This window comes from Mobula birostris, chromosome 8 (assembly GCF_030028105.1).
Source record: "Mobula birostris isolate sMobBir1 chromosome 8, sMobBir1.hap1, whole genome shotgun sequence".
NCBI classification, from domain to species: Eukaryota; Metazoa; Chordata; class Chondrichthyes; order Myliobatiformes; family Myliobatidae; genus Mobula; species Mobula birostris.
Genome location: NC_092377.1, coordinates 52,244,877 through 52,262,656, shown reverse-complemented (window position 1 = coordinate 52,262,656; position 17,780 = coordinate 52,244,877). Strand labels below are relative to the sequence as shown.

The 17,780-nt window shown below is 41.2% G+C and overlaps 1 protein-coding gene and 2 long non-coding RNA genes across 3 annotated transcripts in view; 2 read left to right on the top strand and 1 right to left on the bottom strand.

Moving 5' to 3' along the window:
- The window catches only part of LOC140201315 (uncharacterized), a 121,918-nt gene extending 117,706 nt beyond the window's left edge, over window positions 1-4,212 (top strand). The window contains exon 3 of the long non-coding RNA XR_011886838.1: window positions 4,138-4,212. This is a non-coding gene — a long non-coding RNA (uncharacterized lncRNA). The remainder of the gene's footprint in view (window positions 1-4,137) is intronic.
- The window catches only part of LOC140201314 (follicle-stimulating hormone receptor-like), a 65,620-nt gene continuing 52,046 nt past the window's right edge, over window positions 4,207-17,780 (top strand). The window contains exon 1 of the mRNA XM_072265191.1: window positions 4,207-4,212. Within this exon, the coding sequence (XP_072121292.1) occupies window positions 4,211-4,212 (2 nt within the window). The 5' untranslated portion in view covers window positions 4,207-4,210. The remainder of the gene's footprint in view (window positions 4,213-17,780) is intronic.
- LOC140201313 (uncharacterized) lies at window positions 6,718-14,252 on the bottom strand. The gene is made up of 3 exons (XR_011886837.1): window positions 13,660-14,252; window positions 7,825-8,642; window positions 6,718-6,811 (listed from the first exon to the last, which is right to left on the bottom strand). It is a non-coding gene; the product is annotated as an uncharacterized lncRNA (long non-coding RNA).

Genomic DNA, 17,780 nt, shown 5'->3' with positions numbered 1-17,780 from the left:
GTGAGCTGGAGGGGTGAGGCAAGGGCCAGGTGATAGGTGAAACCAGATGAAGTTGAGGGTGGGGGGGTGGGGGGGGGGAAGAAGAAGAAAGCAATAGGTAAATGAAGCCATTTGGGATCAGTGGTGAAGCCTCGTGTCTGAGTAAAATCTACATGATAGATACAACATACAATTTTCAATGATAGGGCACAGAAAATAAATTCCTGCCAGCGATACTGGGAGGCTTTGTTGTGTTCATATACACAGATAAAAAGAGAAATTAAATTAGAACAGGCCATTAAGAACACCTGGTATACCAACTGGCACTGTTCTGGATTCTATTTCATTGATTTCTTTATAATTAAACTCAGAACATTAAAATAGTAAAGCAGAATTTTAGAACATCAATTCCCCACTGTAAAATAAATCTACAGCACATTGGGAAACATTTTCTTCATTTTGGTATTGAGCTTTCCTTGTTACATCCATGTCTATATTGAGTTTTCTGGTTGCTCCAAGTTAATATTTGAACACATTTATAAAATAAACATTGTAAAATATTCTGGCATCAGGATCGTCCCCTAACTTGGGTGTTCTAGCCAGGATTGGCTGAATAAGCTTGAGGGATGCGGTAGAAACATCGAGGAGCAAGCTTAAATCAACCCAAAAGATGGAAGTTTTAAAAATTTTCTCCATTTCTAGACTTTATTATTCTTTAATGTTTTTGGGGAGTCTCAGAAAGTTCTTTTCCAATTGGTTGGAACTATCCAGGGTACTTGAGAAAGAATAGCTTCACTTCCCCTTCAATTAGTAATGGTGTTTTATATTCAAAATTTAAAGATAGTGGTTTATCAATCCCCAAATTCGAGGTTCAGATACAATAAGCTATTGTTTGGAATTATCAAGATTTCTTAATTCTGGTGAAGATATGGTTTGAGTTCAGTTTGCTGGGATTGACATTGTTGAGAAGATTGAAAAATATACATAGCACAGTTGCTTTAGATTTTATAGATGATTGTCAGTAATGATGAGGATAGAATTGCTATTGAGATTAATAGAAATAATTGGTGGATAGTTGAGGTCAATCGGTGGAACGGGCTTGGTCACCTAGCTTTTGGGGTTCATTACTTCTATATCAACACCATTCCAATAGCTGGTTGAGGGGTTTTATGCCTCTCAAGCAGTCTGACTTTATTAACGGTTTGCTCCTTCAGTCAACTTGTACCCCATCAAGAACACCTTAGCACTAGCTAGGTGGAATATGTCAAAGAATCATAAAAGGTGCAGTCTGGCTAGAGAAACCATCAGCTACGTTTAGGACTAGGATTCAGTGATCCTAATCCTATTGTGCAAACTTTTGGAGACTGATCAAACAATGTAGTTTACAGCACCACACTTCGAAACAGCTATAATAAAGTTTTAAAGCTGTAGTCAGCAGAAATAGTGGAAAATATAATTTTTCATCAAGAAAATACAAAGCCCTCTAAAGATGGAACACCTGGTGTGCCCCAGATTCAGTCGAGGTCAACTATAAATGAAGAAAGCCACAGTTTTGAGCTGCTTTCATTAAACAGCATGAGCACAACAGAGTGTTGTTTAGAAAATATACATCACTTTTCTGAAAATAATTTGCCCATTCAGATATCAAATGTTGATGTAATCAACTTTCACTTTGTAAAACTCACAGCCAGATGCCTTGGGAAAGCACATTTTAAACCAAAAAAAAATCGCAAAGAATCAAGTAACAAAAAAAAAACTATTCCCTTCTAGCTGTGCATCAAAATAAGCTTATCCTAACCATGCCACAGGTAACTTTGAGATGAGCCAACACAATTTTTGTTGCAGAAGCTGTTATTAAAATAAATTTGTAATCAGAACATATGTAATGAATTTTCTTTGCAAGCAGAATTGAAGAGATTACCATAATGGGACATCTTGTATGCTAACTAGTAAAAATGGTATGAAACAGACATTCTAACTGGTCAACCAAATGACAGATCGGATTGAAGGAATGCAATGCTGCTGAATCTAGTTGTGAGTGATGGTGAATTACCAGAGGAAGAGACTTCAAGAACATTCTCAACAATGCCAGAGCCCAGTCTGCAATTGCCATAAAAAAAAAAGCTGAAGTATTTGCAGACATATTCAGCCTGGAATGTTGAATAGATGATCCAGCATTGCTTCCTCATGTCATCCCTTCCATCTTAGAAGCCAACCTTCAACTAATATAGCTCACACTATCTGACGACAAGAGAGCAGAGAGCAAAGATTGTGCGACCAGACAGTATCCACTATGGTACTGAAGACCTGTACTTCAGATTAATCTGCATCTCCAGCCAAGTTGTTTCACTGAAGTTACAAGATTGGCATCCATCTGACAAAGTAGGAAATTGCCCAGATATGCCATACCATCAGGAAAAAAAAACAACACTTGACTGATTACTACCCAAATAAACCACTATCAAAGTAACAGATGGTCTATATTGTTAGAAAACAATATATATCTACCAATAAGCTGCTTACAGTTGGTCATTTTCCAAGACCTCTTGGCCCCAAGATCTCATCACCATTTTATGAGTAGGCCAATCTTCCCCAGAAGTCAACTCCATCATTGTGGATGATCTGATTGTAAATTCAGCTCTCTATTTCCATTTTGCTATGGTAACCATTCACCCTCTTACTTATCAAATGTCCACCTATCTTTGTCTTAAATCTATTTAAAGGACAAGGGAACCAAAGTCTTTAAGGAAAATGGCTTCAAACATTCATGTCTAAGTGCGAAGAAAAAATTTTATCTTATCTCTGTCCAAAATGGCTGATGCCTTTCCCCCTCCCCCCCCCAAAATGGTGAACCCTAGCTCCAGGCTCATGCTCCAGCGAAAACACCCTTTCCATGCCCATTGCTTCAAGACCCCTCAGGATTTTTTGTTTTAATCTTAAATGTGATCCATGTCACACTTCTAAACTGACGTGGAAACAAAATTGACACATTTGATCATTTTCACACTAATCCTCTCTCAGGCCTTGTTTAGTCTATTGTATTTACTAGATCTCTGCATGTCAACAGATACACTCAAAAACTTCTATCAATTTACTGTGGAGAGATTCTGACAGGCTGCATCACTGTCTGGTATGGAGGGGCTACTGCACAGGACCGAAAGAAGCTGCAGAAGACTGTAAATCTGGACAGCTCCCTCTTGGGCACTAGCCTACAAAGTACCCAGGACATCTTTAGGGAGCGGTCTCTCAGAAAGGCAGCATCCATTATTAAGGACCTCCAGTACCCAGGGCACGCCCTTTTCTCACTGTTACCATCAGGTAGGAGATACAGAAGCCTGAGGGCACACACTCAACAATTTAGGAACAGCTTCTTTCCCTCTGCCATTCAATTCCTGAAAGGACTTTGAAGCTTTGGACACTACCTCACTTTTATTAATATACAGTATTTCTGTTTTTGCAAATTTTTAATCATCTTTTTACTTATGTTTTATTTTATTTATTATTACTTTTTTCTGTCTCTGCTAGATTATGTATCGTATTGAACTGCTGCTGCTAAGTTAACAAATTTCACATCACATGCCGATGATAATAAACCTGATTCTGATTCTATAACTAATTCTTTGACCAAACTCTGTGCACAGCCTTCCATTAATCGAGGTCAACCATGGTGTTGCATCCTAGCTATCTACACTGATGGTGCATGCAAGACAACAAATCCCATGTAAATGGTTAAATCAGACAAACTGTAATAACAGGAAAACATAATGAAGATTCAATCTAGTGAAAAGATCAATTTCAAGCAAGCTCTCTGGGTAACACTACTGAAAACGTTACCTGGCAGGATCATAAAATCAAAAGAAGTTGATAGATTTATGTCAAGGAACAATGCAAGAATGTTTTCCCTGGTGAGTTAGATAGGATAGCAGAATACATTTTGATATTCTACCTTTATTAAAAAGTTACCTGTAGAATTATATTCTCTTTCAAAAGTATTCTCAACTCTGATCATCTTAAAAGAAAAATATCAGAGCAAGGAGGTTTGCTCCTCTTAATATTCTTTAATGACTATTGTGAAAATAATGAAATATTGACATTTGTGGAAATGTTATATTCTATTTGCATTATTGTAATTTAAATTCACCATTTTTGCAATAACAGCTGGATGTTACAGAATGAAGCTTTGGAGAATATTGAAAAAAATACTTTTGTCAATCTACCAAATCTTATTGAAATGTAAGTAAATGCAGATTTTGTTTGAAATTTAAAGTTGTGTTGAGTTTGCTTAGAGTTTTTATTTTAAAAAAACTACTTAATGTCAGTCTTAACCTCTGCTTATATTACTATTTGTAGCAAGTATACATTGTGAACAACACGAATGAGGTAGTATCTTGTTTGGTGCAATGTCTTTGCTCACTATATGATGGTGCCCTGTGGGGTGCTCGTATTGGCAGTTGACTGAGTTTAATTAGTTCAATGTGTTCAGAGAATAAGCACTTATGTTTTTCTTTAAATTCATAGCTGAATTCTCCATAGGCCATACTTTTATTTATGCGGCCATTACAAAAATGCTATATTACTTTTTCGTAGCTTGTGATTGTGAAACCAAGTATTTCTGAAACTAAACCATTTTCTCCATGTTTCTATTTGTATTTCTTACCTGCTTGATTAATATTGTTATGCTTTTCATAACCAAGCCCTTTTCTGTTTTGCAAAGAACATCTTTTACAAACAATGAACTACAGATGGTTGGATTTGTTTTGTTGATTTCAGATCGGCAGCCATAAACAGCAAGAGACTATTCAGCTGCACTCAACATTTGGAGAAAGCATTACAAAGTTCTCAAAGATTAAATTTTCACACCGACAGACAGCTTCAGTTATAATTAGTTTTTTTTGAAAATAACTTTTGGTATTTTATCCCTCAGTACACTGAAGAACACACTTGTCTATATGCATATTTTATTTTGAAATTTACTTGTTTTTCCCCATACATTATAACTTCACCTTTTAGTCTCATGGTAATTAATGTAAAGAGTGTTTGATGCCTCTGGGTCTGAACTTGTGGAGTTTAGAAGAGTCTAGAGGAATCTCATTGAAACCTATAGAACAGAGAAAGTCAAGTGGCTGTGGGGAAGACAGCTCCAATAGTGGGTGACTATCTCAAGAGAGCACATTCTCAGAATAGAAGAACGTCCATCTACAACAGATAGGAGGAGGAATTTCTATAGCAAGAGAGTAGTGAATGTGTAGAATTCATTGCCACAGACAGTTGGGGAGGCCAAGTCATTGAGTACATTTAAAACAGAGGCCAACAGGATCTTAATTAGTAAAGACATGAAAGGCAATGGGGAGAGGGCAAGAGAATGGGGTTGTGAGGGAATATTGAGTATAGAGTGCCTATAAAAATATTCACCTCCTCCCTCCCCCTTAGGAGTTTTCATGCTTTATTGCTTCACAATATTGATGCAGTGGATTTAATTTGGCTTTTTTGACACTAATCAACAGAAAAAAGATTTTTTTGTGTCAAAGTGAAAACAAATTTTGACAAATTGGTCTAAATTTATAACAATTATTAAACATAAAATAATTGATTGCACAATTACTTACCCTCTTCGAGTCAGCATTTAGTAGCCTCTCCTTTCTCAGCCACTAAAGCTTATAACTCAACCAAAGTTGTCATACGTCTTTTAGTGGCCTCCCTCACTAGTACCCTTCCAGCACGGTCACTTAGCTTTGAAGATGTCCTGCTCTAGAGAGATTTACAGCGGTGCCTTATTCTTCCCATTTCTTGATTGCCTTAACTGTACTCCAAGGAAATTCAGTGACTTGGAAATGTTCTCATTTCTGTTACCTGATGTGCTTTTCAATAACCTTTTCACAGAGTTGTCTGGAATGTTTGTTTGTCTTCATAGTGTAGTTTTTACCAGGATGCTGACTCACCAGCACGTGGACCTAGCAGCTACAGGTATATCTTTACTACAATCAATTGAAACACCTTGACTATACACAGGTGATCTCCATTTAACTAATTATGTGACTTCTAAAACCAATTTGCTGCACCAGTGACAATTTGGTATGTCATATTAAAGGGAGTGAATACTTATGCAATCAATTATTTTGTGTTTTATATTTGTAATTAATTTAGATCACTTTGTGGTGATCTCTTTTCACTTTGATATGAAAGAGTCCTTTTCTATTGATCAGTGTCAAGGAAAGTCAAATTAAATCCACTGTCATTCAATGTTGTAAAACAGTAAAACATGAAAACTTGAGGGGGGGGTGAGGTGAATACTTTTAATAGGCACTGCAAATCAGCCATGATTGAATGGCTGAGCAGCATTTATGGTCTTATTATTAAATTATAGAAACCATTAAAACTATCAAGCCATTGGAACAAAATATTATAAACGTCTGAAGTATAAAGAGAAATCTTATAGACTAAATGATAGGCAAAGCTTTTACATGGTTTATTTTGGTAGGTCAAATATGATGGCAGAATATAGCATTAATGGTAAGACTCTTGGCAGTGTGGAGGATCAGAGGGATCTTGGGGTCCGAGTCCATAGGACACTCAAAGCTGCTATGCAGGTTGACTCTGTGGTTAAGAAGGCATACGGTGCATTGGCCTCCTTCTTCTTCTTCTTCTCCTTCTCCTCCTCCTTCTCTTCCTTCTTCCTTCTTCCTTCTTCCTTCTTCTTCTCCCCCCCCCCCCACCCTTTGCAGGATGTATAATTAATTATAGAACTTCAAGGAACTCAAATTCTCGAATACAACCTAGTCTCACGTATAAACTGAATAATAGACTCTTCAATCAGATGTTGATTCCCTTGATGCTAAACAAAGATTTAATAGAAAACCAAAATAAATTTAAGCCAGATAGCCTCTTGAACAACATGCTTCTTTCAATTTTGTCTCGATTACAGCTCAGCAAAACATGCTGGACTGTCTCTGGACTACCACAGTCACATAATCCAGTAGGATGTTTTCCTATTATCTTTAAATAATAGTTTAGCCCACAATGCCCCAACCTAAGTCTTGTAAGTTTCACCATATCTCTATGACTTAAAAGGTAACAGACTGAGACCTTTTTGGCCTTCATCAATTGTGGGATTGAGTTTAAGAGCTGAGAGGTAATGTTGCAGCTATATAGGACCCTGGTCAGACCCCACTTGGAGTACTGTGCTCAATTCTGGTCGCCTCACTACAGGGAGGGCGTGGAAACCATAGAAAGGGTGTAGAGGAGATTTACAAGGATGTTGCCTGGATCGGGGAGCATGCCTTATGAGAATAGGTTAAGTGAACTCGGCCTTTTCTCCTTGGAGCAATGGAGTATAAGAGGTGACCTGATAGAGGTGTACACGATATTGAGAGGCATTGATCATATGGATAGTCAGAGGCTTTTCCCCAGGGATGAAATGACTAGCACGGGAGGGCATAGTTTTAAGGTGCTTGTTCTATGTTCTATCTATATGAGAGGTAGGGTTTAAGGGTCGCCACAACAATGTGGGCTGAAGGGCTTGTACTGTGCTTTACTGTTCTATGTTCTATGAAGTAGGTACAGAGGAGATGTCAGGGGTAAGTTTTCTTTTTTACACAGAGAGTGGTGAGTGAGTGGAATGGGCTGCCGGTGGTGGGTGGTGGAGGCGGAAACAATAGGGTCTTTTAAGAGACTCCTGGACAGGTACATAGAGGGTAAAGCTTAGGTTGTTCTAAGGTAGGGACATGTTCGGCACAGCTTTGTGGGCGAAGGGCCTGTATTGTGCTGTAGGTTTTCTATGTTTCTCTAATGGGATAGACACAACAACACAACATTACAAGAAAACAGCAGCAAGAATGGCCTACTCACCCCTGACGCCTGCCCTGCAATGCATTATAGTCATGGATGATCTTCCCCAGGCCTCAACTTCTTGCAGTGCCACCTTTGCATCACCTTCAATCCAACAATCTTTCAAAAGTATATTTACGTCCACATTCAAAGCAACACACATGAAATGCTGGAGGAACTCAGCAGGCCAGGCAGCATCTATGTAAAAAAATAAACAGTCGGTCTTTTGTGCACAGTGGACCTCCACTTTAAATGCTTTTAATGTGCTAGCCTTCATGTCCCTCTAGGGCAGAGAATTCCAGGGGTTCAGTACTCCATAAGACAATGTAGGAAAAGCAAACACACCAGATCAAGTGCAATCTTGACAAGTTAGTAAGTGTATATGTGTGGTGGTCATTACCTCTCAAGTATTTAGCCCTTTTAAGACTAAAGGATGTCAAAAGTTAAGCTTTTATTTCACAATTCATATATCCATATCTATTATCCTTTTGGAAAACACTTATTCTCCTCTCTAAGTAGTTCATGCTTCACCGAATTTTAGAGGAGGTATTACTGAACAGTTGTGTTGCTGGCCCTATCTGACCCCATCTATTTGAGATGCCCCTTTGGATCTGAACTCCTCAGGTACAGCACTATTTGGAATCACTCACAGAGAGACTTAGCAGATGACAGATTTAAGTCAAGCAGGAATCAATTGAATAAATTTAATTCAATCTGCCTTTCACAATTGCCTGGTGACCTCCAACATTTTCTGGTCCTACATCTCTCAAGGACCTTGAGGCCTCAGTTCCACGATCAGGCTACAAGTGGTGACTGACAGTCTGGCACAGCTCAATATCCTGCAATATAAGAAACAAAATTATAAACTACTGTGAGAGATGAGCCATAATTGTTAAAGCCAATGGTAAGAAAGACCTTATTTTCTTGAGACTCCACTGAAATCTATTTGCATATCATTGCATAAAAACTCTTATCAAATATTAACACAATTTGCAATGTAATTGCTTCAAAAATTGCATTAATAACATTATTTGATATAATTGATGCAGTTTGATGAATATAGCTGAAAATGGATTTGTAATAAAAAAAATTAATGCTTCTAAAGTTGTATAGTCTTGGATGTTAGTTTGTATTCTGCTTCTGAAGTACATTTTATTCATTTTGCACTACCTAGCAGGATTGAATTTCAAACAATTTTCATTGCTCATCTGCATGTCTGTTATACTTGAATGCACTATTTGTGTGTCTGATAACAATTTCTCCTTGTTATAATTTCCCTAATCTTCTTATAACCTCTAATACTAGTTAAACCTAGTGGAAGTCAATTAGCTCACCATCTGATGTACGGAATCTATAATGAAGGATGTAACAGCAGAACACCTTCAAAAGAATAATAGGGCTGAACTGAAACAAGACCACAAGACATGAGCAGAGTTAGGCAACTCAGCCCATCCAGTCTGTTTCGAATGGATTTATAAAAGGAAAACCATGATTGAGTAATTGCGTCAACCTCTTTGAGAACATGACTAGCAATCTGGATAAGTAAGAACTAGTAGATGTGGCAAAATTGAGATGTTTGGAAGGCATTTGATGAAGTCACACATGGGAGGTTAAACAGCTATGGGAAGGGAGATAACAGTCTGCCGTGGAATGATAATTGGTTATTGTACAAAAGATAAAGAGTGCAAATGAATGGAACCTTTTCCTATTGTGGGTCATGGGTTAGAGGCTTGAGGACCAGCTTCTCACATCAAAATCCATGAGGTGGCTGAGTGGATGAAGTGTCATATTTCCAATTTTGCTGATGATACACAATGAGGTGGAACTGTGAGCAAGGGGAAAGATGTTATGAGGCTTTAAGTTGATATAAACAAGCTAACTGAGTGGATAATAGTATGGAAGATGCCATATAGTGTGGAAAAAATGTTAGGTTGTCACTTTGGTGCAAGTAACAGAAAAAGAGAAGAATAAGGGTTGGCAATGATGTGCTTGTACACGTCACTGAAGAGCAAAATGCTGATGCAGTGAGCAATTAACAGGGTAAAATATGTGTTAGTCATTATTATGAGAGGACTTCAATGAAGAGGCAAGGATGCTTTATCATATTTGTATAGGTTTCTGGTAAAAATACACCTGGAGCTTTGCCAGCAGTTTTGAACATCGAATATATAGCAGAACAATACTGCACAGAATTCTATCCACTTGCCTACATACCAGCTTTATCCTTAATTCTCTGTCTGTTAATGTGCATGCCTACGTATCTCTTAAAAATTGCTATTATATCAGCTTCTGCTCTGTCATCAGGTGGTGTATTCCAGGCATTTATTATTCTCAATATATAAAAACAGACATTGCACTTAAATCCCCTTCAATCATCCCCTACCTCACCTTAAATCAATGCCAACTAGCATTTAAAAATTTCATCCTGAGAGAAAAGATATTACTATCTACACTATCTCTGCTATACATAATTTTATGAACCTTAATCACGTCTTTCTTCAGCTTCTGATGCTCCAGAGAAAACAATCTAAGTTTGTCCAATCTCTCTCCTAATCTTTCTAATCTAGGCAAAACCTTGCCGAATATATTCTGCACCACTTACAAAACCTCCACATCATTTTGGTAATGTAGTGACCAGAACATAGTACTCCTAAAGTGGCCTGATTAAAAATTTCCACAGCTGCAACATTACTTCTCAACTTTTTTACTCAACACCCCAGCCAGTGAAGGCAAGTATGGCATACATTTATTTTAATACCCTAAGTAGTTGCGTTGCAACTTTCAGGGAGCCATGGACTTGAATTCCAAGATCCCTCTGTACATCAGTGCTTCTAAAGGCCCTGCAATTTACTGATAAACAACAGAAAATCGCCAGACGCTAGAAATCCAAGCAACACACACAGAACGCTGGAGGAACTCAGCAGGCCAGGCAGAATCTAGGAAAAGAGTCCTGCTTAAGGTTTTCAGTCCAAAACGTCGACTGTACTCTTTTCCTAGATGCTGCCTGACCTGCAGAGTTCCTCCAACATTTTGTGTTTGTTGCTGCCATTTACTGTGTTTTTTTCCTGTTTATATTTGATCTTCCAAAGTACAACATGTCACACTTGTCTGGATTAAGCTCCATCTGCCATTTATGGCGAAGCAAATTAGGAATTCAGCTTGTATCCTATTTGCTTTTATCTTTTTTATCAATCAGCCTATTGTGAGGTTAAATGCTTGACTAAAAACTAAATGTGTACAACATCCACTGACTTGAACACGAGAAAATCTTGCTGGAAGTCAAAATCAATACACACAACATGCAGGAGGGGCTCAGCAGGCCAGGCAGTATCTTTGGAAAAGAGTAACCAGTCAACATTTTAGGTCAAGACCCTTTATCGGGACTGGAAGAGAAGAGGGAAGGAGTCAGACCAAGAAGGTGAGGGGAGGGGAGGAAGAAGTACAAGGTGGCAGGTGATAGGTGAAACCTACAGGCAAGAGGAAAGGGTGAAGTAAAGAGCTGGGAAGTTGATTACTGAAAGAAATAAAGAGCTGGAGAAGGGGAATCTGATAGGAGAGAACTGGGAAGGTGGAGGAGCAGAGGGAGGGTGATAGGCTGGTTAGAAGAGAAAATGTGAGAGAGAAACAGGAAAAAGGAAGGGTGAAGGAGAAATTTGGGGTAATTACCAGAAGTTTGAGAAATCGCTGTTCATGCCATCAGGTTGGAAGCCACCCAGACGGAATATAAGATGTTGCTCCTCCAAACGGGCTGTGGCCTCATAGAGGCAGTAGAAGCAGCCATGGACTGACATGCCATGAAAGGGAATGGGAAGTAGAATTGAAATGGGAAATTTCACTTTTTGTGGGAGACAGAGTGAAGGTGCTTGATGAAGTGGTCCTCTCAATCTATGTTGGGTCTCACTGATATACATACAGCCACACCAGGAGCACTATGTTCACCTTAAACTTCTCACCTTTTGCCCTTAACCCATAACCTCTGGTTGTAGTCCCACCTAACCTCAATGGAAAAAGCCTGCTTTGCATATATCCTATATATCCTATATATCCTACCCTCAAAATTTTGTATGCCTCTTTCAAATCTCCTCTCAATCTTCTACATTCTGTTACGTACCCCGTAACTGGGTTGCCAAACCAGCAGAAATGGACCACTTAGTTGGAGTCTGGATTACTGGAACTAAGAAAGTTTTATTAAAGAAGTAAGTAACACAGTACTCTAAACGTATGGATATAAATGCAATGGGTTAGCAATGATAAAACACACATGGACGCAGAACTAAGATAATAGGAATCAATCAAGCTCTATTGCAGTCTAGGGGTAAAATGATCAGTCTCAAGTGACACAGAGTTCAGCTCAGTTCAGTTCAGTTCGCAGTAATCGCTGTTGTGCCATTTGGGGGAGAGAGAGAGAGAGAGCGAATGCTGATATTCAAATCGGATTCAACAGACCTTTGATATTCCGCGCAGTTAGCTTTCGGCGCAAGCCCTTTTTAATGTCTTCTGAGGTCACTGACTGTGACCCCTCCGTTCCGGATACAATCGTTCCTCTGCGGTGAACCCGGCACCCAGGCAAGGGCAGACATACACACCAGGTTCCCGCCGATCGTACCTTCTCACCCTGTGCGTCTATGGTTGGTCCTGCGACCTCCAAAACTCCACCAACTTGTGGGGGCATACCGCTTTTCCAGGGTCTCGTTATCTCGTGGTGTCGTGGTGCGTCCCTTGCCTTAGCGGACCTGTTCCTTTTATCCCCCTGCTGGGGTATCGCCTGTCCATCAAACTTCAAACAGTTCAGGTTCAAAACAACCAGTCTAAACAATACTCAGAACTGTGTCTCTTTCCGTTAATCTCTCTCGTCTCTCTCTGATTAGCATTTTGAATGTTTCCCCCATTTGTCTCTCTCTTATCTCTCTTATCGGCATCAATCTTCTGATAACTTGGTATTTTGTCACATACCCCTATCCTTCAAAGGATTTTTACCGGGGTAAAAATTATAGGCATGAGTACACTATTAGATACACACAAATATACATGCTCATCAGCTATTTGGCTAATACAGAGAATTTTAAGTTGTCAACACCTTGACAGACAGCCAGCAATCACATTTTCCGTTCCTTTTATATGTGTCATTTTAATAATCCTTAAGACCAGGCTCCAATTTAGCAAACTTCATAGTGGTCAAAAACACTAATGAGTTGTGATCAGTGTAACTTCTCAGTGGTTTTCGTCCCGGACACAGATAACAAGGGTCGTCCCACACCAACTTAGCATTCTTTGGCAAGGGCTTAGTAAGAGGGTGGGTAATATCCGCAAAGATTTTTTTTGCAAAACTTCCGATAGTACCCCACCATCTCCAAGAACCTTCTCAGGGCTCTCTTGTCTGTCGGGGTGGGGACTTCAGTGATAGCCCGCACCTTAGCTTGCATCGGAGCCAGCTGCCCCTGTCCTTCTGCAAATCCCAGATAAGTGACCTTCGCGCGGCCGAACTCACTTTTTGCGAGGTTCACTGTCAGGCTGGCTTCGGTCAGCCATTTAAACAACTCCTCTACTGCCACAATGTGCTCCTCCCACGTATTACTCCAGACCACTACATCGCCAATATACACTTCTGCGTTCTTTAGCCCTTTTTGTCACTGAATTAGTCATCCTATAGGGGTGTTGCTCACTAGACCGACCTGATGTGACAACAACTCCATGTCCCAGCTCTTTGCATCACCTCGGGACATCTGGACATACGTGTGCATGCCGTTTAATTAGCTCTCTTAACGAGTCGCTTTGTTCGGGGATTAAGTGAAAGAACTCATCAGCAAAGTTGGTCAACACAATAGAGTTCTCCCATCTGGTCAGCACCACACTTACCTTTTCAAAATGGGTCCTCCCCCTTATCAGGTGGCTCCCTAGCCTCATTAATTTTCATGATATCACCAGCTAGATCTGTTTTCTGATCGTGGTGGGCTCTTAACATGTTAATAGCCTCTAACTGTGTTAACTCACGTCTACAATAGTCAATAACATCCTTCCTCCTGTGCAGCCAGTAAAACTCTTTCATGATTCCGCCGACTGTTTTCCTGCCCCTGGAATGTCCACCGAGGGGTATCTTGTGGGCCAGGTTAAGAATCTCATCCCCATAAATTTTTGGCACCACCCCTCATTCCTCATCTGCTGGCACGGTACTTGGTCTCCCTTTCTTCCTTAGCACTCCCTCCTCCACACAATAGCCTACTGGCTCCCTTTTTAATTCTGCGTCAGAGAGAGCTGTCTCCGCCGAAACCCTCAGCTCCTCATCTCGCTCCTGTGCCCGTACAAGTTCCTTCCTGGCTAATGCTAAGTCTGCCTCAGCTCCCTCACTTCCTCCTGTTCCACTACGCTCCTTCTTTTCACTTTCTACCTCCCCCTGGTACAAGACTGGTAAAAACATCTCAGCCAATTCTATATTTACTTCGGCAGCCTTTCTAGACATATGCCGAGTCACTGCGCAAACGGGATAAACTTGTGAGTCCATGGGCGGGGCCTCAATGCTGGCAGGCGGCTTATCAGTTTTACTGCTGAGAACACATTTCCACCAGTGAGGTCATTACCGAGTAAGACCTCCACGTCTTTCATCGGTAGTTCGGGCCTCACCCCGATCGTGACCAGTCCAGAGACCAAGTCGCTTTTTAGGTGTATCTGGTGCAAAGGTACTGCCTCAGTCCCTTTCCCAATGCAGTCCCTTTCCCAATGCCTTTTATGACCCTGACCTCCCCAGTCTGGGTCTCTGAACCAAAGTCTAACACACTCTTTAATATCAATGACTGACAAGCTCCAGTGTCTCTCCAGATCCGTACTGGAACTGGGTTTAACCCCTCCTTCACCGACACCAATCCGGCCGAGATAAACCTCTCGCGCCCTTCCTGGACTTTATCAGACCTCTTCTCTCCTAGCGGTTTGTTTACCAGCTCAATACAGCCAGTCGGAACCGCCGTTTTTCCTTTCCCCGTCTCCTTCTTTGGGGCAAAGCACCTGGACGCAAAGTGTCCGACTTTCCCACAATTATAACATATGACCCCAGGAGACTTCCTACCAAACTGCTCCCGGTCTACCTCATCCTTCTCACTAGTCCCCGGCTTACTTTCTGACTTTTCTGGTGGACTCTCCCTGCCGTCCTGACTACCCTTCTGGTAGCCTTTACTCGGGGCAAACTTCGTTTTATGTGTCAACGCGTACTCATCCGCTAAATTAGCAGTTGCGGCTGAAGTGCCTGCCTCTCTCTCACCTAGGTAGGGTCTCATACCTTCAGGGACAAAACCTTTAAACTGCTCAATCAGGATTAGCTGTAGCAGTCTGTCATAATCCCCATTGACCCCTTTCGAGGCGCACCAACGCTCGCAATATGTCTGCAGCTCACGGGCAAACTCTAAATATGTGCGGCCCCACTGCTTCCTCACATTTCGTAACCTTTGCCGGTATGTCTTCGGGACCAACTCATAAATCCTGAGGATGGCCTCTTTCACCACCTCATACCTCTGGGCATCTTCTGCCGACAAAGCCGGGTAAGCTTGTTGGGCTTTTCCTTTAAGTACGATCTGAAGCAAAACTGCCCACTTATCCCTCAGCCAGTCCTGACTTGCAGCAACTTTTTCAAAATGGAGAAAGTACCGATGAACATCAGTCTTGTCAAATGGGGGAACCAGCCTAACCTCCTGGGTCGCCCTGAACCCTCCACCTCGGTTCGGCATGGGCCCCTGCGCTGCCATCATCTTTATCCTCTCCAGCTCGAATTCCCTTTCCCTCTGTTTCTCCAACTGCCTCTCTTCTCGCTCCAACTGTTTGTCCCTCTCTTCTCGCTCCAACTGTTTTATTCTCTCCTCGCGTTCTAACTGCCTCTCTCTCTCTCTTCTCGTTGTCGTTCTAACTGTTTCTCTTTGTGTTCTAGCTGTCTTACCCGGAACTCGTGCTCGAGTCTCAATTTTTCAATCTGCACCTGTACTGTGTCTCCACCAGGTTTTCCCATAGATATCACCTCCAGCTCCCCTTGGGGAAACACACCTTTAGACACATAATGCTCTATGATAGCTCTGTGCATCTCCTCTCTCCTCATTGTCGACTTCCCCTTAAAAAAATTCAACCGTTTGGCCACAGCCGCCAATTCCGCTTTCCTGGCATCCTCTATGCCTCCAAGGTCGGCGCCTTTAGAAATTCCTCAATCTCCATTTCTGCTGTTTGCCTTTTCTTTCTTTCGGGAATTTTAACCCAATCAATTTACCCTGTCACAAATTTAGCATTCAAAATCGCGGACGAGAACCCCACTTATGTTACGTACCCCGTAACTGGGTTGCCAAACCAGCAGAAATGGACCACCTAGTTGGAGTCTGGATTACTGGAACTAAGAAAGTTTTATTAAAGAAATAAATAACACAGTACTCTAAACGTAGGGATATAAATGCAATGGGTTAGCAATGATAAAACACACATGTACACAGAATTAGGATAATAGGAATCAATCAAGCTCTATCACAGTCTAGGGGTAAAATGATCAGTCTCAAGTGACACAGAGTTCAGCTCAGTTCAGTTCAGTTCGCAGTAATCGCTGTTGTGCCGTTTGGGGGAGAGAGAGAGAGAGAGCAAATGCTGATATTCAAATCGGATTCAACAGACCTTTGATATTCCTCGCAGTTAGCTATCGGCGCAAGCCCTTTTTAATGTCTTCTGAGGTCACCGACTGTGACCCTTCCGTTCCGGATACAATCGTTCTCCTGCGGTGAACCCAGCACCCAGGCAAGGGTGGACACACACACCAAGTTCCCGCTGATCGTACCTTCTCACCCTGTGCGTCTATGGTTGGTCCTGCGACCTCCAAAACTCCCACCAACTTGTGGGGGCACACCGCTTTTCCAGGGTCTCGTTATCTCGTGATCTCGTGGTGTGTCCCTTGCCATAGCGAACCTGTTCCTTTTATCCCCCTGCTGGGGTATCGCCTGTCCATCAAACTTCAAACAGTTCAGGTTCAAAGCAACCGGTCTAAACAATACTCAGAACTGTGTCTCTTTCCGTTAATCTCTCTCGTCTCTCTCTGATTAGCATTTTGAATGTTTCCCCCATTTGTCTCTCTCTTAACTCTCTTATCGGCATCAATCTTCTGCTAACTTGGTATTTTGTCACAATTCTAAAGAATATAGTCCTGACTTATTCAATTTTTCCTTAGAACTCTAGAACCAGCAATATCCTTCTAAATGTTTTCTGTACTCCTTCAACCTTGTTTACATCTTTCCTGTAGGTAGATGCCCATGACTGCACATGTTACTCCAAATTAGGCCTCAGCTACATCCTCTGCAACTTCGGTATAAAATCTCATCTCCTATATTCAATACATTGATTTATGAAGGCCAATGTGCCAAAAGCTTTCTTTATGACCCTTACACATCTACCTGTGTTACTGCTTTCAATGAATTATGTACCTGTATTCCCAGATCCCTATGTGCTGCTGCACTCCTCAGTGCCCTATCATTCACTGTGTAAGGATAAGTTTCCTCTTGTCCTCACCTACCAATCCACAAGCCTTTGCATCCAACACATAATTCTCCATAACTTCCATCATCTCCAAGGGGATCCCACCATCAAGTACATCTTTCCTTCCCCCCCACCCCCACCTCCAATCCATGGTCTGGCAGCAGGAGGGTGGGTTCAGGGAAGATGTGTACGAAATGGAAGAAATGCGGTTGAAGGCAGCATTGATGGTGGAGGAATGGAAGCCCCTTTCTTTGAAGAAGGAGAACATCTCAGTTCTGGAATGAAAAGCCTTACCCTGAGAGCAGATGTGGCGGTGACAGAGGAACTGAGAGAAGGGAATGTCATTTTTACAAATGATATGGTGGGAAGAGGTATAGTCCAGATAGCTGTGAGCGTCAGTGGGTTTATAAAAGACTGTCTCCAGAGATGGAGACAGAGATCATGAAAGGAGAGAGAGGTATCAGAAATGGGAAGCCTTCCTTGTAATTGCATCA